The sequence below is a fragment of the Rissa tridactyla genome, chromosome 13 (genome assembly GCF_028500815.1).
Source record: "Rissa tridactyla isolate bRisTri1 chromosome 13, bRisTri1.patW.cur.20221130, whole genome shotgun sequence".
NCBI classification, from domain to species: Eukaryota; Metazoa; Chordata; class Aves; order Charadriiformes; family Laridae; genus Rissa; species Rissa tridactyla.
In genome coordinates this window covers 5818485-5844290 of record NC_071478.1, presented here as the reverse complement: position 1 = coordinate 5844290, position 25806 = coordinate 5818485, and the positions used below count along the sequence as shown (strand labels likewise).

Here is a 25806-nt window from a genome sequence, read left to right as displayed (position 1 = left end):
CACATTAATTGGCCCCTGCTGCCACCTCCAGTGTTATGCTGGAACAGCAATTTGTGCAGCCGTATGATGAAGCAGATAGGGAAGGCATCCAGCTGAAAAGAACCTCTAAGAATACCCTGGGTAAACGGCACCTTTGCCGCACAACCTTGAGGGTGGCGCAGGGATGAATCTGCTTATGCTGAGGCTGCAGCTGATGAAATGCATGTGGAACTGCAGTCACAGAAGCAGGGTTTTCTTATTACTTCCCACAAGACAAGTTAATTTCACTTGTGAAACAGAAGAGGCACAGGTTGTGGAAATATTCTTTCTTATATTTGTTTCTTTATACAGCTTTCAGTGTTGTTCAAAATCCAGTAACAATAGCTGCTGTGTGACTATCTTCATATAATCCATGAAGTGATTTTCATAACTGTACAAAGTTATTGTTTCAACCTGCAGGCAGACATCATAGTCCTTCTATTTACGTAACTGAAATTTCAGTGGTGTTTCTAGACAGTTACAGATATTAGATATGTTCTTTATTCTTAATGGAAACTTAGAAACTCAAGTTGCAAACATTGAGAATATGTATCATCATCTGAGCTGTTACAGGTCCCTTCATCTTGCTTGTAACTACCAAATGATTGTAGTAATAGTCAACGTAATTCCTGCAATATATTATATGGATTACTAATGTCTTCGGATAAACTCCATTTACAGGAACAAAAGTTAAATCACAGTTTTTTTAGCATTATAACTTTATTTCCTAGATCTTGACGTTGGACCCAACCCTGCATATGAAACCAGGTCAGCAGAACTCAGGACGTTGTTTTTTCAATATTCCTGAAGAGACTACTCCTTTTTCTCCAGACTCTATGGCGGAGCCCGGATTTTCAAGTCATTGTGACACAGACTCTTTTTCACAGACAAGTAATTCATCTCAGTTAGATGATTCTCCAAAATATCCTGCCAGCAGCAGAGCTGTGCATTTGGACCTCTGGAGAAATCACCCATTCCAAAATGAAAACAAGACCAGCTCTCCCTTTCCAATGGCATATACGAATGCTAATAATGATAATTCAGTCAACACTGAGGAGGAAGAAACACTGACTCTAACTCCATCTTCTGTTACTCAGTGTGCTGACAACAGTTTGCCAGAATATAGTCTTTCAGTGACATCTGTTGAAGATCCTGTGATAATGTCAAAGTAAGTACATTTTTTTTTCTTTTTTAAAAGTCGTAGAGTTGGTACTTTCATGAAAGAGGCGAAATTTAACAATACTAGCAAAACAAACAAAATATGTGAATTCTGTTTGCTTAGAACATAGCTGCATATTGCAGCTTTTTTCTTCTTTTTTTTTTTTTCCTTCCCCTGAAGTACAGATGGCGTATAAATAGAACAGTCATTTTCCACTTCTTACAATTGTCTTTCTTTAGACCATACTATTTAATCTTCTTTAGACCATGCTATTTAATCTAAGGCACGATATTTATGATCTGTCTTCCTTGGATGTCAAAGCCTTAACTGGAAGGCAAAACACTTTCTATGTTTTAATGGTTTGGTTATTTCTTTTTATATGTTAAAATAAAGATACATACTTACTTCATAGGCTGTATGAGGGAGTTAATTTAGGCAGAGAATATAAAAGTGGGGGGGGGTTGTGCTTTCTTATTTAGAGTCAAATGGTGGGAGAAGCACAGAATTACTGCACTTAGTAATTTACTGCCTAAACACCCCCCATTTGCTATTGAAGCTCTCACTATTTGCACATGGACAAGCAGACATGGCATATATTCCATGCGTGAGGGCTTTTGTAGGGGTCATGGTTTCAAGATGGTTCAGTGTTTGGGTTTTCCTATTTTAATTTTACATGCATAGTTGCTAGTGCATAGCAAAGGAGAGAAGAGAGAGTATATATTATTCCTATATATTGATATTTATAGGCTATATATTGTTATTTATATGCTGAGTTCATTATGTGTGAATGAATACAGCAATGCATGGTCATGTGGATAACTGGAAATTTTTTTGTTCTTAATTTTGAAAATAGGATTAGGCAGAACTTGAGGGAAAAACATGCTCGACACATAGCTGATCTACGAGCTTACTATGACTCTGAGATACAGAGCTTAAAACAGCAGCTAGAGGCAAGCCATAAAAATACTTCATCTGAAGAGTTGAAGAAAATCAATCAAAATCTTGCTGACAGGTACTGTTTGTCCTTACTTGTCCTCTTCCTCTGTTACATGGTATCTTTCCACTTTAAAAACAGAGTGTGCTTGTTTATAATCTTGAAACGTTTATGCCACTTCAGTTATGAAAATTTCATGCATCCATGATACTAATATTTTCCTATTAAATATAAATTTTGCATTACTTAATGGAGCTGTTTAAGATCAGTTTAAAATTATTGGTAGGCAGCAAGTGTGATGTTGGACCAGAGGTCTTGTTTGACCTGATTTTCCTGATGACAATATAGTTTTTGCTCAAGAAGGATGGCAGGCTGAGGTAGTCGTAAGCAATTTGTAATGGAACTATCTCTGTCGTAAGATAGTGCTCACCTGTCATGCTGGTGAACATCACCCCTCTTTATTTTTCACATCAAAACTACAGATGATACATGACCGATCTTGAATTCATTGGTAGCTTTATAAAGCCACTTTGCCAGGCAATGCTCTTCGACCAGATATTCCTACTGGAATCTGTGTGCCTCACCTATATATTCCATTAGATATAGCTTGAATGCTTGCTATATATAGAAGTTTGATGTGATTTTTATATCATTATTGCCAGTCAAAATACTTACTGTAAACTTAGACAGCTAAAATGCTCTATAAAATTTATGCCCCTCAGAATAATTGTAAAAATGCGTGGGTAGTTGGGAGTCTTTTGTACTTACCTTCCAGCACTAGTGTGTTCTAACTATTAAAAGTGACTTCTGAGCAGTCATTTATTGAGTTAAAGTAGCTTGCAATATGATTCCAGTCATTAATTATCACATAGCATCATCAATTAGCTGAAGTGGAGCTCTGCTCTGGTGCATCTCAGCTGCTTTTGGTTCTGCAGCTCTTATGCTCTGAGCCATCTGGAGTCCCTGCACGTGTTCATGGTTTGCTACTTGCCCACCATGAGCACCACAGCCCTTCCGAGCAGAGATGCCGTGTGCACGCTGCAACGGTCAAAGACTATGGGAAGAGGTCACAGGCTGGGTACCAAAATTTGTGGGGATACTTGAGGAAGGAAAAAAGGCTGTAAAATGTAGATTTATTATTTGAAAATTTCAAGAGATTTTTGTAATCTATTTCTTCTAAATAGGTGTGACCAATTAGATGCAGCTCTGAATGAAGCAAGTGCTCGCATAAAAGCCCTTGAAAATAAGAATAATATGCTAGAAAAGCAAGTGGTAAGTATATGTTCTTAAGCTGCTTTTTAGCTAAAAGGGTAAGAGAATGCACCTGTTCATTATTAAGTTGATCTGTGTTTCCATATCTTTATTTTCAGCCTTTCTCCTTAATATTGACATCAGCCAATATGTTACAGTGGTGACTTCCTAGCTGAGTTCCTTAGGACACTCTTACTTGAATCTACTTTTGATTGTGAACATCCTTTCCTTGTTATCAGGGATCAAACAAAGTTTAAGAGTGAAATATTGTGATGTGTTTATGGTGTATCTCTTCAGGGTTTGTTTTTTTTTTTAATTGATTTTGGTTTAGTTACTTTCTCGTTGATTTCTCATTAGAGCTGTGGTAAAAGCAAATCCCATCTGCACCAGGGCACAAATATTCTAAGTATATTTATACAGTCTTTCTGGCTAGGTCAGACCAGTTTGCTTATGACTGCAGTTATTGGGCAAAGAACAGAACACTTTTCATGAAAGGTAGACACCTGGAGAGAGTAATTCATTCCACCTTTTTTAGACATTTTTCTGTGCTGGGAAGCGAGACAATCAGCTGGGATTAGAGGCCTAAACTCTAGATATTTTAAGTCCCATAGAATAAATGCAACTTTTTGGGTTTTGAGTCTCTGTTTTCGTTCTTTATACGTCACAGAAATGAGCAAAAAAACTTCTTTAGTTCCTGTACGGATGTACTCTTGTTTTCTATTTAGGTGATCTTTAGATTTGCTTTGTACTGAAATAAAAAAACTGCTAGGTAAGCATTATAATGAACGTGTGTGTTTGTTTGTTTGTTTTTTCTCCTACAGGCAGATTGGAGAGAACGCTTTTATGCAGTGAGTAATACTTCCAAAGTTTTGCAAGAACAAATTGAAGAAATGCGCACAAATAATAAAGAGAAGGATAATACAATCAGTCGACTAAAATCAAGGCTTAAAGATCTAGAGGAAGCATTTGAAAAGGCTTACAAGTTATCTGATAATAAAAATACAAGGCTAAAGGAAGAAAATAAAATGTTCCAAAATGTAAGTAAAAAAATGGGCAATGATGTTTACAGTCGCATGGCATGTTACGAACACAGTCCTGGGTTTTGGAAAACTACTTGAAGTTTACCATTGTAAAGTCTTAATGCGCATCTAAGAGAACAGAAATTATTCAGCTGACTACTTGGTAGGCGAGGTGTTAGGTGACACTATGATCCTAATAGATATTTAAAACCAGATGTTTAATGCAGCAAGTGTGTACTTGATGTGATAACGCTTGTCATAGTCCGTCTCAGGCATTTATTTTTAGAGGTATTATAGGAAATTATTTTGGAACAAGTTGTTTTTTTCTTTCAGTCTTAGTGGAAATGGACTGAACTTCTTTCATAAGTCATCACAATTTGCTAAAACTTAATCTTATATATGATTTCAGACTGAATCAAAAGCATTATTCCTCTGGTTCTTCAGTAATAGTTTCATGGAATGTTTAAATGGATTTGTTTTGGCAAAATGGGCATTAGCTGGAAAAACTACTTCATGCTTTAACTTCTTTTTACGATTAATATTTCAAAATACAAAGTCAGCTTTAAAAAGTCAGTGAAGAATTTTACTTGTTTGTTCTGGTCCTTCAGTTTCTTTAAGATAAATAATTTGAAAATTAGAAGTTTTACGTTGTGTAAGTAGCTCTGTCTCCTCTTCTCCTGTCTATAACTTTTTGTTCCAATTGGAAGATGCTAAAACTTAACAAATAATATTAAAGTACAGTCTGTATCCCCTGTAGTGCTTCTGCCTATGTTAGACAAGCAGTTTAGATGATTTTACAGCAGTCAACAAAACTGTTAACTGTATAATTGTCTCATTGTGGGTTTGCGTGTTCTTTTTTTGTTTGTTTTGCTTTAGCTTTTAGGAGAATATGAGTCCCTTGGAAAAGAACATGAAAGAGTAAAGGTAAGCACATGCTAGTTAATTAAAAATACCAAACATGCAAAATATGTGATAATGTGCCACAGAATTAACTTAAGTATTTTGAAAAAGATCAAATAGAAAGATCCATGTTTATTTTAACTGATGGCTTCTTACTACATCTTTAGAGCCCTAGGAAAGGGAAAAGGAGGATGTATCGTTTCCCAGTCATAGTAAAAATACTGCAAAGTCAAAGCCAAAGAAATTTAATGGACCTCCCTTTCAAATAGGAAGGCATATTTAGCATATTGTTGTCAAGACTGATGTAGAGTTACTTATTTTTCTTTTAATACACTAGTTTCTAGGTTTTTTACTTTTTTCTTTGTATACTTGTAGGATACATTAAATGCAACTGAAAACAAATTGCTTGATGCAAACACGCAGATTTCTGATCTGAAAAGGTAAACGAGAAACTGTCTTATTGCTACTTTAACACTTTAGCAATGTGAAATGTAGACTATGGCCTACACATTCACTCCTAGATTATGAAGGCTGTAGATCTTGCAATTTTAATTATATCTTATGAAGCTTTTCATGTTGCTTTATGTTACTTTGTACACATTGTAAATATCTTGTTCTTCTAGGATGTGTGGGGTTTTTTTTTCTACTTCCTTGATCACAACATCTTCCAGTGGGATGTAATTAATTGCTTCCTTTCTGATGGTTGTCACTTAGCTAGCCCAGCCAGTCCACTGCTCAAGCTTCTGCTGCTACAGTTGTCTCCTCAGGAGCTCCCATCTTCAGCTAAGCAGTCTCTGTTCTGGTTTTCAGGAGTGAGGATGCTGACAGGAGTTTGCTGTTCAAGATTATGGCTCCTAGACATGAATAAAGAACGGAAAGATGTTCTGTGTATAGAGCAGGAATAATATTTCATGTGGATGTCCCTCATGCTACCTGGATTTTTTTTTTTTTTTTTTTTTTTGCTTGGGAGAACAGAAATCCATTGAGCTTTATACTTTCTGGGTAGGCCCATCAAGGGGTTTACAGTTATGAGCATATCCTCTAGTTTGGGATTTCTCAGCCATTCCTTGTCAACGGTGGTAGACAGCACACTGGCTCAGGAAAGTCCAGAGAGCTGGGAGGAGAGGACATTTGAGAAGGCCCTAGGGCAGACATTGTAGAACTGTAATGAGGTGATGTTCCACATCATTCATCTCCCTTTGACCTTCTTCTGTGGGTATGTGCTGTCATAATTTCCTTTTAAGTTTTTAAATGAGCAGCTGAAACCCAGATTGTTAGGAAGATATTTTTTTTAATGTGTGATTTTTATTTTTTTTTATCAAATTCTTCTAGAAATGTGGCTACAAGTTTCACCTCAATATTCATTCAAAATGTCATTGCCACCAAGCATTAACGTGGGCATAATCTTCAGCCAAACTCAGAAAAATAGCAAATGTGTTCCTCGGAAGGTGTCACAGTCCTTTTCTTTGCTGCTCAGATCACACACTTTCAAGAAGAAGGATAGAAAGAACAAATAGGAAGAATTAAAGAATGAAATAGAAAGAAGCCAAAACCACTCTGCCTTCAATTTTTATTGGAACTGTTGAGGAAATGAAAATAGTGAAGGACAGTTCAGTCAATTACTGGTGATTCTATTTTCCTGCCTGGTTCTTGATGCTGCAGGCTAGGGACCATTCCAGACTGGGGAAACACTAGCAGAAAAAGGAGATTTTTATATTCTGCTCCAAACCCCTGTATTTCTATCCCCCAAGTGAGGGATGCCTAAGATTGTGTTGCATTGCCAAGGGCTAGTTCACTGAAGATGTTGAGTGCAGTACGTGGGAGAGGGGAAAATCACATGAAGAGTCTCAGCAGCAGTTTGGTGGAGTTACTTGAGTGACACACAGGAGAAGGAGCCACTCATTAAAACCAGAGTCAGGGAGGAGGAAAAATGTTCTTGTTTTGCTTTCCCCAACCCCTCTGAGTTGAATGCTTTGATCCACAGCAGTATCTCCTGATCTTGTCTTTCTGGCTAGGTTACCTAACTTATTTAACTCAAAACTCCGATACATATTTAGATACGTATTTAGATAGATAGATAAAAATGTAGTAGTTGCTCTTGTTATTCTGCTTCACCCAGGATATCTAAATAAAAATGAGTAAACTCTAAGAGTTTCTTAGATATCTCTTTTATGTCTTTGCTACTTCCACGTTAGGACAATTTCAAAACTTGAAGCTCAGCTCAAGCAGGTAGAACATGAAAATATGTTGAAACTTCGTCATATTACCGAAAGTCATTTAAGAACCTCTTGTGCCAAGTAAGTGAATGTTCCAACAACATGAAAATGGGTCATGTGTTTCAGAATACTTTTTTAATGTGGTTTGGCTAAAAATGGGTAAAAATAAAAATGTCAGTCTATAGGCTAAACTGAATTAAACACGTGATGTAATAGAGACTTCACATGCCAAGAAATTCTTAAAAACAAATAAATAAATTGGATAATATATGTGTGACTTGGCAGCCTGTCTCTAGTCTTCCTAAATGAGCGTTTGATAGGTCTCAGTTGCTCAGCTAAATAGGGATTCCCATGCTCAACAAAGATCTTGGGAATAAAATCTAATACTCCAATTAGACATTAGAGGTTTTCTTTGTGTCATTGATTTGAAAGGCTGATAACTACATTTTATGTTTCTAAATATAGTTTGTACAGGTATCTTGAGAGTAGAGTGGAAGTTCATACTTGCATTCATAGAATGCATACTCTAGTTTGAATTGTGAATTTATGTTAAGGAAATTAAAGTTGGCCCGTGTTCCGGTTTTTTGTTTGTGGGTTTTCTTATGTTTTAAAGACCTGAAAAGCTTTGTCCCCGTCAGTTTTTCATTACTTAGTTATGGCTTCTTGTGTCTCTCCCAGTTCAGCACTGATGCTGTAAAGCACAAAATGATAATGTAACGTGTTTTGTGGATGTCCATTTGTGTTATTAAACAGTAGTATTTTGGGACGATCTGATTTTTTATGATTATGAAGATGCAAGTAATTTATTTATTAAAATATTACAGGGACAGGTTTCTATTTAGAGCTACTTTAGTATTTGTGAACAAGATCCCTCAACAATGAACAGAAACAAGGAAGACCTGAACATGGCAGACCATGCTCATCAGGGAGGAGGCTGTAAGAGCCAGTATGGATTTGGAAGTTAATCTGTCCCTAATTGATATTGAAGGCTCAAGGAAAGCTTATTCCAATTGTGAATGCACAGAAGGATAGCTTTACAGAATAGTAGTTATGGTTCGCAGCTTGTGTAGACAAGAACCCTTTTTTCCTACTTATTATATGCTTTCCTGTGTATAAAAAAAAAAAATCACATTTTTCTTTTGATATTTCAAGATTATATACTCATTGATATTTCTTAGTTAATATTTATCACTCTCAGGTCATCAACAGTTTCTTTTTCGGGTTTTTTGGGTTTAATTTTTTATTTCTCTGATAAATGGTGTCAAAAGCAAAGCTGGGGTCAGGTGCTGTGAACTATTGGAGTAATCCACACCAAAATGTTTTTGTCTAATTAATTGGGAACTGCTTGTTACCCAAACCTTGGTCTGAGGAAGCAGCATTAAATTACAAGAAGGTATTTGTGGAGTTCTGCATTCAGAGCATATTGTGTAATTTAGACTGAAAACTCAACTTATTATTATTTTTTTAAAATATTTTATTTTTACTTTACAAAAAAACATGGTTTTAAAACTTGTTTTTCCACAGTATTTACAGGTTTATTGCATATTTGTTATTTTTGTTTAACTAGAATAAATAGATGGATTTTTTTTTTCTTAAATTAAAAAAAAAAATTCGAAAGCTTTTCATAATTTTGAAGTTTTTTGTTCCAACAGCAAGTTGGCAACTCCTGATGTCAGCAGGAGAAAGTGGTTGATACCAGGAGCTGAGTATTCAATCTTCACTGGCCAGCCTTTGGAAGTCCAGGAAAGCCCCAAAGATAACAGATTAGAAGAAACCTATATTCCTTCTAGGTGAGCTGGTTTCCTTCAGTCTTCACAATGATGTGAAGTTGAACACTTCTAAAAATTAGTTTTATCCAGAATTGACTATATTCGTATTTCTAGATTTTTGTTCTTGTTAAGTAGAGCTCTAAAACAATGTCTCGATGTTGTAGATGCTATACAATGCCTTAAAAACAAAACAACCTTCTTCCTTCACGAGCGTGGTATGAAGCAACCAGCAGCAGCCCTGTAGTACGTTCCTTGAAATGTCAGAAAGCTTCAACTCCATCCTGTGCCACTGTCTTTACGCTCTCAGTGTTTGTGTCCAATTCTGCGCTGAGTTTGGACACAGTGTGCTCTGTTGTATTGGATGGGAGCTGTCGCGTTGTCTGCAGCTTTCTGTCAGTGTGAAGCTTCAGGTGTAATTTAGGGTGTAATTTAGTAGTTAGTCTTCTTACTCAGAAGTTTCTAAAGGCTCTGCCAGGACGTATTTAGTTCTAAGAACATGTCAAGTCACCAAATTTAACTCACGCTGTTCAACTTCAGATACTTGAATTGGCTATTAGACAATCCTCTGAGGTTCTGGCTGAAATTAAGAAGCACCCTTAAAATTCTTGGTTTGATGACTCTAAACCTCAAACTAAATTTCTCCAGGTTTTTGTTTATTCAGCTACTATTTGGATATATGAAATGAAGTAAAAAAAAATTTGATTCTCTTTCTTTAAGGCACCACTCTCCTCCTGAAAAAGACTCCTCACAAGAAGACTCTTCAACAAACACAATAGAAAAGAAAGAAAATGAGATGTCAGAAGCACCAATTATACAAGCCTTTAAAGAACTTGAAGAAGGAAAAGCCTTTAAAGATTGGGGTACACAGACAGAAAAAGAAGACACATCAACTAGTAACTCTTATTTTTATACTCCTGAATTTGTCTTTACTGGCTTTTCTTTGTTTGCATGTCTTTTGGTTTTGTTGTTCTCAGCATTAAAGCCCATCAGGCTTGAGTGATGGGATAAAAACCGCTTCAGCATGCAAACTTGTGGGGCTTTCCTAAGAAAATTCAAAACGATATGGCTAAGAGACTTGTTTAAAATAAAGGGAAAATACGAAAGCTGCTGTTAGGTCTCACGCTAGTGAGTAGTTAATGTCTTTTTTCTAAGAATATCTCGGTATTTATAAACAGTTAATGGAGTCCTAACAAAGCTCTTGCTGGCAGTACATCATTTTAGTTTTGTTCTCGTGGGGCTGTATGAGAATGTTATGAAGAAAGCTGGCGTGTGTGCTGTAGGACTGCACTGAGCTGTTCTAACAACATCGATTCAGGATGCCCTGTTGTTAGAAAACATTGAGTCTTTTCTTAAATGCTTATATTCTTGGTTCAGGCGGGTACTCCAACCCTCTTTCCCAAAAGATGCTTTTGTCCTGCTTTCCACTGTCTCTTTATTAAATCAGTGTTATTTAGCATCATTTCTCTCACACATCCTGCAAAGCATCCATTTTCATGACTTAAACTATCTGTTTCATGAATATGATGAGCAGGAAGCAAGACTTGAGCAAAACAGCACAAACGCGTTGACGTGAGGCAGACTAAGTACAGTCTTTGTACGCTGAAAGCTGAGTAAAGGAGAATATTTGTGAGTTCTTGTAGTGAAAAAATATTGATTAATATAATAATTTTTTCTTCTTAATTAGAAACATCAAATCGACGACAAACTGTTGGGTTTGTTGAAACTTCTTTACTTGCTAACCGATCCCCAGAGAAAGGTAAAGACCAACACAGACCGAAACGGTACAGCTCTCCTTGTGGCCAGAGGTCATCATCTCTTCCTCCTTCAAACAGGAAATCAAATACTCCAAGTAAGTGCTTTTCTGTAGTTTGTTTTGCCTTACGCAAAAACTAGAAGCAAATAATGAAAGGCTGCTCTACAAGAAAGAAAAATAAAGACAGGATTTCTGCATTATTCTAAGAGATAGTCTGAAAAAAAAAAAGCTTGTGTATAATCATAGAAAATGTGAGAGTTTTACGTTTATTTTCATTTTTCTATGTTGCGATGCACTTTTCATCTAATTTAGATAAACACGTAGACAGCTTTGAAAAGACAGCTGTCTTTTAGGATGTAAGCATCCGATCACATGGATCGGAGATACTGCATTGGGAAAAGTTTTAGGTAGTTAAACGTACTTTGTCTTTTGCAGCAACAAGAGAGATAATGTTGGCACCAGTGTCTGTGACATACAGCCCGAAACGATCTCCAAAAGAAAACCTCTCACCTGGATTTAGCCATTTGCTCAGCAAAAATGAAAACACGGTGACGAGGTACGAGTTTTATGAATACAGTTGTGGTTCTGATCACTATTATAGCAGCAGTATGTTTATACAGGCTTAGTGCTGTTCCTGCTGCTTCTTGTTCATTAAGTCCTAGCAAATGAGTCATGCGAAGATTTCTGAGTATAAAGCTAAGTTTTACTTTTTAACATCTCCCAAGAAAAATCTAGAGTGATTTCACCAAGATGAGAAAGATGAGCATTCACCAAGATCAGATCTTTGGTTTACTATTGGCACAACATTGATCGGTGACAAAGAAGTGATAGAATTGTTCTGTGGAGTAAGTCCAGATCCACATGCTGCTTATCAGGAAATGTAAATAAAAGTTGAAAGTAGTATCTGCCTACCTGTCATGGCACTTACAGACGTGTTAAGAAATATATAAACTTAACTTCCTGCTAACTGTACTAGATACTATGGTTTCTATAGAGATTTTTGCTTGGCAAGGCTTGTAGAGTTTCAGAGAACGTGCTTAGCTGTGAGATCAAAGTGTAGGATGCGTGCATGAGGAAGAAGTAGTGTGTAGCACCACTCCGATAGTTCTTGAGGATGGCAACACGGGAGCTCAGTGTGTTTGGGAGTGACAGCTTGGCCTGCTCCTGAAAGAAAGTCACATGAATGAGTTATTTTGGTGTGTGCAAATAGGAGTATAGCCGGGTAAGGTGCTATTAGCAGCCATCGGAAGACTGGCAATGCCTGTGGGATAGAAATTGACAATTTGTTTATTTAACCAGTGGGATAGAAATTGACAATTTGTTTATTTAACCAAAAGGTGAAAGTAGAAAGTAGTGTATTGGTTGATACATAGTTTCTAGCAAGTAATTGCTGTGTGCTTCCTGTTCTGTAGATTTGATATACTTCTAGATGACCTGGAAACTGGTCCTACATCTACTTCACAGCACAATAATCCAAGAAAAAGGCTCCAGTTTCTCTCACTAGATGATGTAGAAGGTAATCTGTCTAAGTGGGGGAAAATTGTTCTTTTTTTTTTTTACCATAATTTCTTCCACACTGGTAACAGATGCTTAAATAGAAAGCTGACACTTTACACTATGAAGTCCAACTTTTAAAAATCCTCTACATCTCGTCTTATGCCTATAGACAGAAAAATACCATTCATATGGTGTTTTATTTTTATGTATATGTGTGTGTGCACAAACACAATGGAACAACAAAAATAATTAAATTGAGAAAGAAGGGCAATATGTTTTCCTATGCTTAACTCAGTTATACAATGCATATCTCAGTAGGGTCTATATTAAGATGTACATACTCAGTCATACTAATAAAATTCTACTGCTAAACATTGCATTAGAGATAGCAAAGAGCAACCATAATAAAGCCAGTTGTTTCAGATTTTTTAAATGATTGATTGAAGCAAATCTTTTCTCACTTTTGTAATTCTTGTCACAATGTTCTGCTTTTGTTTTTATTAATGCGTTTATTTAGACTAGTGTTTTCATGACAACTAGTCTACGTGGTGATATTTAGAAATGTTGTACCAGTAAAAGTAATCTTACTAATAGTCCTAATTAGCACAGTACAGTAATCTGTTTGTTAACAAAAAAATGTGCTGGGTTATAAAGATCACTCGGAAGATGTTTCACATTCTTCTGAGAAGTTTGCATAAGGCGAGCTAATAAGGCTTTCCTAGTCACTGTCCTCAGTAATATACCTCCAAAAACACACTGCTTTTCTTGTTGTTAGTTTCTTTTTCTGTCCTATGTAATAATTTCGGACAATCACAAAACAAATAACAAGAGCCCTATTTTGTCGATAGGAAGGCAGCATTCAGGTGTCAGGCACAGCTCTTGTGCTGAATCCGTCAATACTGGAATGAAGAAAGAGGCGGCGTGGGACGAGAGGAGCATGGCACAAAAATATGAGCCGGTGCTACCACCTTGTGAGGAAGACTTCAAGTACGCAACAAGGATTAAGACTCTGGCTGAAACAGAGAGGCTTTTTGATGAGCTGACTCAAGAAAAGCAACAGGCAAAGATTATTTTTATTTTAAAGTTGTGATGAAACATAATTGTTGTATGAGAGGTGAGGGATGTAGCCATATACCTACGCAATGCATGGCTGAAATTCACACACAATTGGAATGTTCCATTATCATTCCCTGCCCTATTTCCCATACTCCAGTCCTTTCCTGTCCCTAACCTCATGAAAGGAGAGTCTCTTTAACTTAAACGCAGTGCGAATGGAAGAGTTGGAGGGAGTGAATTTACTTTCTTCCTTAATGGAAAATGCTTTAAATCAGCCTTTCAAACAAAGAAGGTTATTCTGGCAACTAAGAGTGCTCTCTTCAAAACCATCCTTGAGAGGGTCTGCTTATGAGTGTTAACTTTTGTGTCAGTTTTGTATGGCACAGCATTATAGTGACATAAATTAGTGTTTAAGAACATTGGACATGTATCTGTAACGCGTACACCTCACCTCTCTTTCTGTAAGATAGTTAGGAAGGTCTATATTGGCTCTTGAAACTATAATTTACAGCTGAAGTATTTTCTGTTATTAGATTGAGGCTGCATTGAGCCGAATACCTTGTTCTGGTGGAAGAATGACCTTGCAAGCAAGATTAAATCAGGTGAAAAAGCTTTTACATATGACACTTCTCTTAAGTTGCTCTTCCACAATTTGAGAATATATAGTTAGATCAAAGTTCCACTATATAATAGTACAATGTAATAATATTACTATGTAATAGTACAATTACTATGGGAATTTTTCCACAGCAGTGAGAATTGTTCTTGAATATGGCTGAATTTTGAATCTGTGTGAAAGGTGTTCTCTAGACTTTACTGTATTAGAAGATAACTGTGAAATTACTGCAAGTTAATTATAAACACACTCTGAATTGCTATGTAAATGGTGTAAGTCTGGATAATTTGTATGCAATTGATTCAGAAAAGAATAATTACCCCTGCAACCATTTCATCCCTCCCTGCCACCACAAACTCACACCTTTTCTTTTGTGTGTGTGCGTATGTATACATGCATATAAAGAAAAAGTGTGTGTGTATACATACTACATAGTGTATATTCTGCATAGGACTGTTTATATCTTCTATTCTTTGTACATGGGATGCATTTTTCCGAGTTACTGCAAGAATAGTCTGTTCTTGTGATAACGCTGAGAGGTAGATAAAGGCAATACATTACGAAAATGCAGTGACTGTGAAATAGATCCCTGCAGCTGTAGGGAGGATGTTATGCTGTGGAAGAGAGTGCAAAGTTTTAGGTTTCGTTTGTTTGGTTGTTTTTTGTCTACTTGAAAATATAAAGAAGAAAATAAGGCAAAAATAGTAGTGTAGGTGGAATACAGGAGAGTGCCTTCTTGGGATAGCTCTGCAGACTCTTCTAAGAAAAACAAGTGTCCCAAAGTTGGGTGTTAGAGGTCTCTGCGAAGCCTACAACTTCAGCATTTCCAAAATTGTAATCCCAGAGCTTCTTATCAATTTGACAGTAAAATTGCATTTTAGTTAATCAATATTGCCACTCACTGCAGTGGTCTGCTGTTTCCTCAATGTGTCTCCCTAATTGTCAGCCTGTCCTAAATTGTGTCAAGTTTATCTCATGGAGTGTCGTAAGTCGCGGGGAGGGGAAGCCAAAATACCTGAAACAGTTTTAAAAAAAGCCAACAACCCACAAGTACGCACACATACATAAAAATAATACAAAAAGTTTGTAGGTCTGGCTCTAGTTTTTGGGTGCTAACAGAATGCTAATATTGCATTAAAAAGATACATACTATAGGAATAATAGTAGTTCCTTCATTTTAGAAGGATCATTGGATCTTCTTGCATGTTGTTATAATCCTTTTTTTTTTTTTTCTTTAACTGTTCTTTTAGGAAGCCCTGGAAGACCGCTTGGAAAGGATTAATAGAGATTTGGGATCAATACGCATGACTCTGAAAAGATTTCATGTTTTACGTACCTCTGCGAATCTTTGACAATTCTCTCTTGAATGCAAATATGCTTTTTTTTTTTTTTGTTTGCACTATATGTAATTATGCACTCAGTAAATGCAAATTGTTTTGTATTTTTATAAACCCTCAATAGTAGTTTTACAACCATGTTACCCTTTACAAACAGCAATATTTTGTACTTCAAACAGCCACCTATATTTTAAACATATTTTTGTTACACTTGAGAAATCAATGTTTATCCTGTATTGTAATATTTTTAGAAATATTAATTATTTTTAAATGGTGATATTCAATTTATAATAAGAATAAGAAACTAAAAGGCAGCTTGTTTTCAGAAAATGATAGCATTATCGTTTTGCACTTCGTTTTCCTCACCATTTTATAAATATTTATGGTATGATGTAAATATTAGCCAATAGGAAACTTTGAACTTTACTACAAAAAGCAACATGAATTACCCGTGTTAAAGATAACTACTGTTATGCCATAAATCCTTTTAATTTAAACCTTATAACGTATATTTTTTCATTGTGACAAAACTGTGAGCCCTACTTCCATGATGGCTGGCTGGCTGCGAATTGGTATGTGTGTTGCTGGCTGCGTTAGGAAAATATTGCTCTAAACTATTTGCTGTCTCCCAACAGTCGCCATGAGTAGTGTTTTGATACCGCGAGTACCAGGATTACCGAGACTGACAGCAGCCACCCTGTCTCCCAGCTCTGCTCCAGGACTGTAACTACTTAACCCAAGTTACTGTTTTAATACGCCAGACTGGGGTTTGTGCCATGCCAGTGTTCTGGTCGCATACATTTCCAAACAAAATCCAAGCTGTATTTGTGAACATACATGCATTTTTCTTGGTGAAAAATACATATTTGCTAGTTGGCATATTGCTGAATTACTGTCCAACATTGATATTTTAGTTTGTATTTTAATATTAAATAAATGTTTAATTAGATTCATTTCTCCTGCCCAAGAACAATAATAGGTTCTGGGATATTACATCAGCGATAATGTAGGTTTTAATCATATTGTGTGTTTCAAATTCTGTCCTTGTTCAAGATGTTTGGCCACCAATGATGTGATTATAAGGCCAGAATAGCTGTCATAAAGGAAGCTTGTGAAGATCTGATTCTAAAATTAGAGTGCTGTGTTTTAAGATATTTGATGAAGAACTGTCCTATCCATGCACAGTCTTTTTGGGGGTGGGGGGGAAAGTATTTTTTTGCAGCCACTGCTGCCCTCTGGGTTCTCTTAATACAAGATCAGTGTAGGGGAGAAGTCAAGGATATTAGTTACTTGTTTTCCCTTTTACGCTAAAATGCAGAAATTTGGCCTCAATGCTTGGAGATAACTTGCTCAAATGTACCTTCCAGGTACATAGATAGATGTACAATTTTGATCATATTCCATATTCTTGCTTGTAATTTTTACTCAGAAGGGGTTGAGGGAGGAAAAAAGAATCTTGACTTCCTTGAGCAGCTCTACTGTTTAGCCGAAGAATTTTTCCCACCATTTTAAGTTAATAACAGGCACAATTTAAAAGTGTCTTTCAAAAGTATCATTCAGCCAGCAGGGTTTTTCCAAGGAAAACTTCACATGGGTCCACTAATGGTCTTGTTTTCTTTCATCAGTACTACAGCAGAACCAAACACAATTTTCCTGACAGGCATTAGAAACGCGTAGGTAAATCAGTTATTTCACTGCCTTTTCTTATAACCTCCCTTTATCTCCACTCTATTCTTTCCAGTGCTATTCATATTCATGTACTTTTTTTTTTATTACATCCAGAAAACTGAATTGTGAGTCAGAATTTATTTTTTAATCAAAAGTCCGCCTCCATCTGTTGGAGCTCTCTAGGCTATTTCTGTTCTGTTCTAACACTGAAGGGGGGGTAGGATGTGAGTGTTGCTCTTAGTAAACTTCTAGGACAACCTTTTCACATAACTGTCTGGCTTCGGGTGACCTGTTCAGTATGGTGCCTTCGGCCTGATTCTTCAGAGGGACAGAGGATCTGCAGTTCCAGATTAAATCAGTGGGAGGCCTGAGTGCTCAGTGCTTCTGAAAATCAGACACAAAGCGCCAAAAAGTGGGCCACATGAAGTGTGTGTTTACTGTGGAAAATGTGACTTTACTTGCTGTGTGCTTTGCTGGACGCTGCCTTTTTTTTATTAATCCCTTTTAAAATTCTTCACCTTAACACGAGTGAATTGCCTTGTTCCATATTGGGGACAAATAAGGACTTCCAGAAGCTTGTGCTTCCTCTGAGGAGGACTTTAATCCTCTTCCTCTGGCGTTCTTCCACCTGACACCTCTCAGCTATGTAGGCATTTATCGCCTTTCCAGATCTACTAGGTTTTGCTCGGAGCCCCAGGCTTTGTTCTGTCTCAGGCTGCCCTTGCAAGACACTCCCATGCATAGTTTTCTCTGTGGTAATAAACATCACGGCTCCTTCAACTCTGAGATTTAACCTTTGGAAAATAAATTTTCTATTTGTCCACATCTCTAGAAAGCAAATTAAAAAAAAAAAAGTGTTTCTCAGCACCCTTGATAGCTTTAGGGTATAATCTGCCTTCCACGGGGAACTTTGTCTCTAAAAAGAGCTATATTATGGACTAGAAGTTCCTGTGACAATGCAGGTAGTGTTTACAAAGCACATTGGCTCACCAGGCAGGCTGGGGCTAGCTGTGGCTTTGGGGGGTAGCCCACGGGGACAGGGGTAACCTCTGGGGGGGACTGTGAGGAAGAGCAGGAACGGGAGCTGGTCTTGACGAGGGGAAGCGATGCACCCTTAAAAAAACCAAAAATGCAGCAAACTCACTGTCCTGGTTTGAGGTAAAACAGAACGACAAACAGTAGTGTGTTTTGTTGCTGCTTTTTTTTCTGAGGTTTCTGAATAAAGTGATTGCTAAACCTTTAGTGATTTTTTTTTTCCCCAGGGGTTTGCAGGGGGTGAAGTTTGCAGGCTCCCGCCTGCAAACCGCCTGGTGCCGGGGGCAGGGTTACAGCGGCGACTGGGCTGGGGCTTCACACCCACCGTTGAAGCCCGGCTCGGTGCACCGTTACCCGTCCTTCCCGCGGCACCCGGTATCGGCCGGGGGAGCGAACCCGGCGCGGGGCAGGGAGCCGGTAAGTCCCGTCCCCTCCGCGGCCAGCCGGGGCTGCCGGACGCGCTCCGGGGGTCCCCGCGGCTTCGTCCCCCGGCCGGGCGGGTGGCAGTGCCCGGCGGCGCTCCCCACCGCGGCCGGCAGGCGGTGCCCCCGGCCCGCCCGCCTCGCGGGAGCGCCGGCCCGCCGCGGGGAAGGAAGTGGCGGCTCCCCGCGGCGGTGGGCACGGCTCGGGCGGGGGGAAATAAAGCCGTCCGGCCGCCGCGGCAGGGCACGGGGCTCCTTCGCCTTCCCCGCTCTCCCCGCCTCCGCAGCGCCGAGCTGCGGCAGCGGCCCGCCCGCCTCGCCTCCCCCCGCCTCCGCCGTCCCCGCGCCGCGGCAGAGCCGGCGGGCGAGGAGCTGCCTGCGCCCGGCCCACCCTCGCCGGGGATTATGCCAGCGGAGCGCGGGCATGTCGGCAGGCAGCGACTCGTAGGCAGCGGCAGCCGCCGAGCCGCGGCGGCGGCACCACCATCATCATCCTCAGCAGCAGCGGGAGCCGCGGCCGCTGCGCCGGGAGCAGCCGGTGCGTGGTGGGGGGACGCGCGGGGGGCGGCGGGGCGGGCCCCGGCACCTGGCGGCCCCCCCCCTGGGCTGTGCCTCGGCGGGGGCGGGCACCGCCGCGGGCCCGAGGGGAGGGTGGGGGGGAAGGCCGGGCCCGCGGGGCGGCTTCAGCCTCCCCCGAGGGGCCGGGGCGGCTCGGCGGGCCCCTCCCCGGGGCCTCGGCGGAGGAGGAGGAACGGCCCCGGCGGGCCCGCGGCGGCGGAGGGTGCGCGGCCGGTACCTCCGGGTGCCGCCGCGGCCTCAGCGGGGTCGGGCCGTCTCGTCCCCGCCGGCGGGATGCGGCGGCGGTAAAAGTTTCCCGAATAGAGTAAATGACAGGGAGGGACGGGTCGGCTGCGCCGCGGGGTCTGCGGGCGCTGCAGCCATCGCAGCTCGGCTCCTCGCTATCGCACACGAAATAGGGATCCACCGCCTTGCCGCTGTGCTAATGAGGCTTGGTTCTCTTACACGTTATTCCTCTCCCTGTGCCGGCGGGTCGCAGGCAGCAAACGCCTCCCTCCCCTGCCCTCCGCCGGGCTTCGAGAGTCGGCGGCCGGGGCCGGGCGCTCTCCGCGCCGGGTAATGGCACAGGGGCCGCGGCCGGGCGTGCAGGAGCCGCGCCGGCAGCCTTGGAGCGCCCTGCCCGCGGGAGAGCCTTCGTCCCGGTTCCCCTTTTCCTCCTCCTCTCTTTCGAGCTTGAATTTCAAGGAATTCGGCTCCGGCAGAGGCACCGGGCGGAGGTTCGTTGCGCGGTGGCCGTGAGGAGGGGGCGAAGGCCCTGCCCGGGCGCGGCCTCCCTGCCTGTGGTAGGGGACGAGGGGCGAGACCTGCAGCGGCCTGGCAGAAGAAACGCCTTTGGCTAAGTACGGCTGAGGAGGAACCTCGTGGGTTTGGGGGGCTCAAGACCCCCCTGCGGTCAGTGAACTGCGGGGTGGCCGACTGGAAATTGGCCGCGCTCCTGAGGTGATGCCTCAGGATGCAGACATCCTCAGGATGCAGGCATGCCTCAGGATGCCTCAGGAGCAGGAGATGGAGATTTTTCCCTCTAGAAAGAGGAGAATGGCCATTCCTGAGCTGGACGATGGGCTACAAGAGGGGATCCTCTGCTGGGCCTGGTGGCCCCTTCTCCCGGCCTGGCCATCACTTGATGGAAGGGGCCCTGCCTGATGCTCCCGAAGAACCCCCGGCTCCATTCTGCAGCGTGCTGCTGCTGCCCCACGAACAACTTCAGCTCTTCGTCCAGCTTAATCCCATCCTTCATCTCTTCCCCAGCCCCTCGCACTCCCCTGCAGGAGCCAAAGCACAGAGGAGGCACCGAGGTGCTGGAGCGCCATTAGCAGAGCCAGGAATGGGGAACCCCTCGGAGCAGAGCCCCATTCAGTCAGCCACGCAGCTCAGTCCTGTCACGTTTTATGTTAAAATGACATGTCTGAGGCAAAGTTTTTTTAAATTGTGTGTTTAAACAAGAAAAGAAAGTTTCTTCCTGTGTTAGTGCCTGCTCTAAAATGAGAGCTTCCATCTTCAAAGTGCTCTGTGCGCCTGGAAGCAGCTAAGGGGGTAATACGGTGCCAAAAACCGTCTTTGGTCTTTGAAGATGTAATCTGCATGCGCCGAGCTCTGTACATGACAGCGGTTCAAGAGGACAATGGTAATAGATCAGTCTTCGCGGACATCAGGACGTAAATAGGAGGTGGTTTGATTGCATGTCGAAATATCTATGGCCTGTAGGACTCCTTACCCTCCTACTGCATACTGATTCCCTCTCCCTGCCCACATCTTTTCGCTCGCGCTGTATTTTTATCGCATAGTTTATTTTTGTCATGACTGCATTGTGCTCCCGAGTAACACAAGAGGACTGACTGCGCCAACAGGGCTCAGCGCTGGCTTCCGAGCGATTTCCCCCGCCACTGTTGGGTAGGAGACTGCTGTTTGTAGGGCAGCCTTTTTCCCGGCCTTTGGCAGACCTCGTGGTTGATGGATCGCTGTGTGGCTGGTTATTCTGACAGGTAACCAGCTCGTCGTCTTGCCTCCGGGCTGCCCGGTAATTGAAACGCCTCCCTGGGCTATATGAAATAAAGAACGGCCAAACATGGAAGCACACTTGCAGACTTGTCCCGGCTTGCTGTTTTTCACGGGAATGCTGCTTTGTGGTCCTTGCAATGTGCCCTGAGTGTGGCAGCGTCTCTGAGAGGGGAAGGGAAACGAGCAAGCAAGGGCTGGAAACAGCTTGTTGTGCTTCGTGCCTTTGATAGAGCAGACTTCTGGTAGGCTGCTAGGTTTCATTAATCATATTTAAGTTTCTGTCACTAACTTTTAATTAAAAGCATGGTTGATACCACTTTAATGAATGTACGGATGTTAGCCATCTTCATGCATAAAAATGCTTTTTAATTCCCTTACTATTCCCTTTATGGCACTTAGATGCTTTTGTTACCATTTAAACAGCATACAGTAGCAGCTGTTTATCTTCTTAATATAACTTTTTCTTGCATCTGTGTTCAGGAAACAGTAACGGTTTGACTAAACAATTCCCTGGTATCCTTTAGCAATATTTTTTAAAGTAACTTGGCAGAAAGCATCGTAAGTGATGTCTAAATAGTGAACTCCAAGGCTCTTGGTGACAGCAGCCCTTAGCCTAACGTAACTCTGCTAAAATTCTTCGTTGTTCCTCATGCTTCTGTGAAGTGCTGAGGAAAGTAAGAAGCCCTCAGTGTATGACTTCCATTTCTGATGAACTTAACAAGGATCTTTCCCCCAAATGATAACTTCTTATTAAAATATCCTTTCTATTTTGGGTTTGCTTCTGATGGTGCATTTCAATGAGTTTGTCGCTTGTTGTGCATCTAACAGCCCGAGCATTTATTGTGATTTACCATCTGGCATGTGGGAGTTTTATCTAACTTCTCAGTTGACAGCAACCAGTTCGGAAAGACCTTGTCCTGATTTTTTTTCTTTTTTTTTTTAAAGTAGAAATTCTCAAAACTTACAACTGACAGTGATGCTAAGGGGTTTTGAATTTGAATAGTCTCTTTGTGTTCACATTCGGTTACTGCTTCTGCAAGTTGGCCAAATAGAGAAGCAGCACATCCTTCAAGCAGGCGAATTTAAAGAAGGTTCCTCCAATTAGTCCAATGACCATTAATCTCCCCACTATGTTCAAACAAAAATCGTGTCATTCGGTTGCTGTCTTGGCAGCCTGACTGGAAGGCTTCAGAAAATGGCACGTGAAAGCTGATGCTTACTCCTGAGTGTAGTTTGACTCATGTCATTCGCGCATATTCACGGTAATGTCCTGTTCTAGGACCAGCAGGGTCCATCGAGAAACGTTTTATTCACACGATGGTTTTTCTTTTAGGCTCCCTCTTACTCAAGAGACGTGCCTCATTTCGGGGAGAGGGGAGGAAAAGACATCAGTGTTTTTCTTCTCTTTATTTTTATTGTCTTAGAAAGAAAAAGCAACATCTAAACCCCATGGTTTTCTTAATAGCTAATTTGTCTAAATGGTGAAGATGCCTTCTAATTTAATTTTAAAGCTGTCTGACATAGAGTATGATGCAATTAATATTTCTGCTTATCTCCCCAAATTAGTGAGATATGTCTAAATTTAATTTTGAGCCTGAAAGCATCTTATAAACAAAAATGTTCTGTAGTATTCAGTGTGAATGGAAGTGGAGTAATTAATGTGGGGGGAGGATATATATAAAACACTTTATTTATAACTTTGTTTCCTGGCTGTTGGAGGAAACCCAAATGCCACAACATTGTTCTTGGGCAGAGGAGTCTGTGTGAACTCGCCCACGAACTAAAAGGGAATGTGGCTTCTCTAATCATGGTGTCAATGCCAGGAGTCCTGCGAAATCTTAAATGAGCAAAGTAACGAATGATATTTAGATGTTCGTAATGTTAAGAAGTACAAAATAATTTAGCATGGGGCTAACTCAGATCTTAGCGCTTCAGGGAGTTTTAATCAGCATGATGCCAAGTCAATACACAGAACTCCTGAAGTCATACTCGAGCATTTTCCATAAGCAAGGTTGTGTTTTGTTTTTTTTTAAATTAAAATAAATCCTTAGAAGCTCACAGTAAAATGCTTCAGTAAATCCCAGTATGGACCTTACTTAGAAACCAGTGGTGAAAAAGTTATCTTTCTTTTTGAAGGGTGGCTGTGGGGATCCAAGGGACCTCCTGCGGGAGGGCAGTACCGGGAGGCAGAGCTGCTTCCCACTGTCCTGCAGCCCTTCCTGAGCGTGGCTGACACAGGGTCGAGCTCCAGAGGGGAGAAGAAATAAGATGTTGCTTAGGCAAGTGGAGACAAATAGTTATTGAGCATGTGTGGGTGCAGGGAGCTGCGTGATGAGGTGTTTAAAAGACAGGTAGACATAGTGCTTAGAGATACAGTTTGGTGATGGTTTTTGTCAGTGTTAGGTTGATGGTTGGACTCGATGATCTGAAAGGTCCCTTCCAACCTAGGCGATTCTATGATTTGTCATGAAAGAACAGGAAGAAATCTCATAAGCATAGCGCTAAAACCTGCCCTGGAGAGCCTGGGTACATCTGAGGAGATCCCAGCAAAGGAGGTGCTGGTTTTGCAATGAAAGGCCATCCAGGAGGGGAAACTTTGTGTCCCTCACTGAGAGGGAAAACCCACTCCTGCGTGTGGGGTTCCATGCGCAAGGGACGGATGGTCACAAGGGTAGAATTATCTTGGGTTTGGAGCTTAACGCAGCCCAGGTCAATGAACAGCACGGAAAGCTACAGCCAAGTCGTCAGCCCTGGCAGGGTGCTCTCGAGTTGAGGAGTGAAGGTGTCGGGGTCATTGCTCCTGCGTCCTCCTGGCCGCTGCCTGGCGGGAGGGCACATACCAGCACTCTGACTCCGCAGCCGCAGTGCCACCGAGGGCAGGAACGGAAAGCAAACACCTCGGCTGATTAAGAAGTGCGCTGGGCAGAATGCAGCTGTCCGGGTAGGAGCGCGGGCACCCTCAGCAGCGGCTCGGTCTTCCAACAACTGTCATAGCAAAGGCTGATCTTCGGCGTCTCCTTACAGAGCTAGTGCCTGAGGACTCCAAATTAGATTTTTTTTTTTTTTTTTGTCTGACTTTGAAACAGCCTCTGGAAAACCTTGCTCAGACAGACTTGAAGAGCTACACCATCCCAAAATCTGCGTCCTCGTGGACCTCAGGTTTTTTTCACAAAAAAACCCCATCCCTGAGCAGTGAGTATCTTGGATAGCAAGGACTCTGCACAGCTTTTACAGTCCTGACTTTGTTGTGTTTGGACAGCTGAGATTGGTGAGTGCTGTGACGTTCTAAGCAGGAACCTTAAAACTCTCCTGTGCAGGAAAGCAGTTGAGCTTAGGTAAGTTGGAAAGACTCCCTCGATGAGACGAGGAAAAGAGATTTGCCACTCATTCTTTTCATCCTTTTCTGTTTCTTTAAACAGCTCGGTCTCCTATCAGAGATCAGATACTGGGATTTCTACTCAGGGGTTTTCCACCAGTTTCTATACTCTCGTCATGGGTGGGGGGAGCAGAGGTCCGGACAATCCAGTAAATGAAACAAGAGGTAGTTTGCTGCGAGCTGGGAAGGCACCTCAGATTCTTGCAGTATAACCGGGAGGACTTGGGAAAGATAATAGTGAATGAACAGCTGAAAGTTTCGTAATTCGTCATTGCAGCGGCAATTCTTGTAATGGACAGGGAAGTTAACTCCGATTTGTTTGGATTGCTGGCACTTACATAACGATGGCTGAGCTTCGGGACACTAATTCAAGCATATTAGCTGACTTAACCCACAGAGCAATGACCTGAGAGGGCGTTTCTCTTTTAACTTTAACTAATAACTAATTGGGAGGGTGGGAGCGTGTAATCACATCAGCAGGTTGAGCTGTTGAGCGCTTTGGCATATCTTGGCACTTTAGGGGCGAGGCTGTGTTATCTCCCGCTCCAAAGTAGTTTGATATTTGCATGGCTGTTGACTCTGGATGTGTAGTGGGGCCTTAATTCCATTATGTGCTTTAAAAGGTTATGGAAGGATTTCAGGTTTTTATAGTACAGCCGTGGCAAACTGCAGTTCAGCTTCTGCTGTGTCTTGTATGGGTTACTCGTAAGGAGTCCGGATCGGGATTTGGTGGATCGCTCTGGGGCTTTTTTTCAGTCGATTTGGGTTGGAGTCAGAGTTATTGCTGCGTAGGGAACCCTGCCATTTCTTAGGAGGTAAAAAATAATGTGCCGCCATCAGCCACTAGTTGTTTGGAATGAAGAGCAAAACAATTTTATGTAGGTATTTCTATATAGACATGGTGCAATTATGTTTTATATACATCAGAAGACAATTCAGTGGGAATAACTTAACTTGTGATTGTAACTTGTTTCAAGATCAATACAATAACTTAAATAACCTCCTCCTAAAGGTAGAAACGCTGCAGAATAATTTTCTCTGTGTGGGTGGCTTACCTATTTTAATGCTACTCTTTTTTCTTTTTTTTTTTTTAAAGAAGGAAATAGACATTTTATATTTATCATATCAGATGAAATCGAAATCTAAATATTTACATCTTTTTGCTGGATCTGAGGTTGAGCACCAGTTGTAGGCGTTGCCAAG

General features: G+C 41.2%; 2 protein-coding genes across 16 annotated transcripts in view; both read left to right on the top strand.

Moving 5' to 3' along the window:
* Positions 1 to 18435, top strand: part of MPHOSPH9 (M-phase phosphoprotein 9) — a 37963-nt gene extending 19528 nt beyond the window's left edge. For 5 of the 8 annotated variants that reach the window (XM_054218988.1, XM_054218989.1, XM_054218986.1 and 2 more), the window contains 15 exons: positions 750 to 1186; positions 2031 to 2189; positions 3296 to 3383; positions 4184 to 4399; positions 5258 to 5305; positions 5657 to 5721; positions 7477 to 7578; positions 9150 to 9287; positions 9984 to 10159; positions 10951 to 11115; positions 11455 to 11575; positions 12432 to 12535; positions 13365 to 13576; positions 14106 to 14174; positions 15439 to 18435. In XM_054218988.1, the coding sequence (XP_054074963.1) occupies positions 750 to 1186; positions 2031 to 2189; positions 3296 to 3383; positions 4184 to 4399; positions 5258 to 5305; positions 5657 to 5721; positions 7477 to 7578; positions 9150 to 9287; positions 9984 to 10159; positions 10951 to 11115; positions 11455 to 11575; positions 12432 to 12535; positions 13365 to 13576; positions 14106 to 14174; positions 15439 to 15540 (2202 nt within the window). In that variant the 3' untranslated portion in view covers positions 15541 to 18435. The remainder of the gene's footprint in view (positions 1 to 749; positions 1187 to 2030; positions 2190 to 3295; positions 3384 to 4183; positions 4400 to 5257; positions 5306 to 5656; positions 5722 to 7476; positions 7579 to 9149; positions 9288 to 9983; positions 10160 to 10950; positions 11116 to 11454; positions 11576 to 12431; positions 12536 to 13364; positions 13577 to 14105; positions 14175 to 15438) is intronic. The other 3 variants (XR_008469072.1, XR_008469074.1, XM_054218990.1) reach the window with 3 other exon arrangements.
* A 403-nt stretch (positions 18436 to 18838) lies between these two features.
* Positions 18839 to 25806, top strand: part of PITPNM2 (phosphatidylinositol transfer protein membrane associated 2) — a 138400-nt gene continuing 131432 nt past the window's right edge. For 5 of the 8 annotated variants that reach the window (XM_054220109.1, XM_054220113.1, XM_054220111.1 and 2 more), the window contains exon 1: positions 18839 to 19188. The gene's annotated coding sequence lies outside the window, so the exon portion shown is untranslated. Of the gene's footprint in view, positions 19189 to 23940; positions 24563 to 25806 lie in introns of those variants that run through there. The other 3 variants (XM_054220116.1, XM_054220115.1, XM_054220108.1) reach the window with 2 other exon arrangements.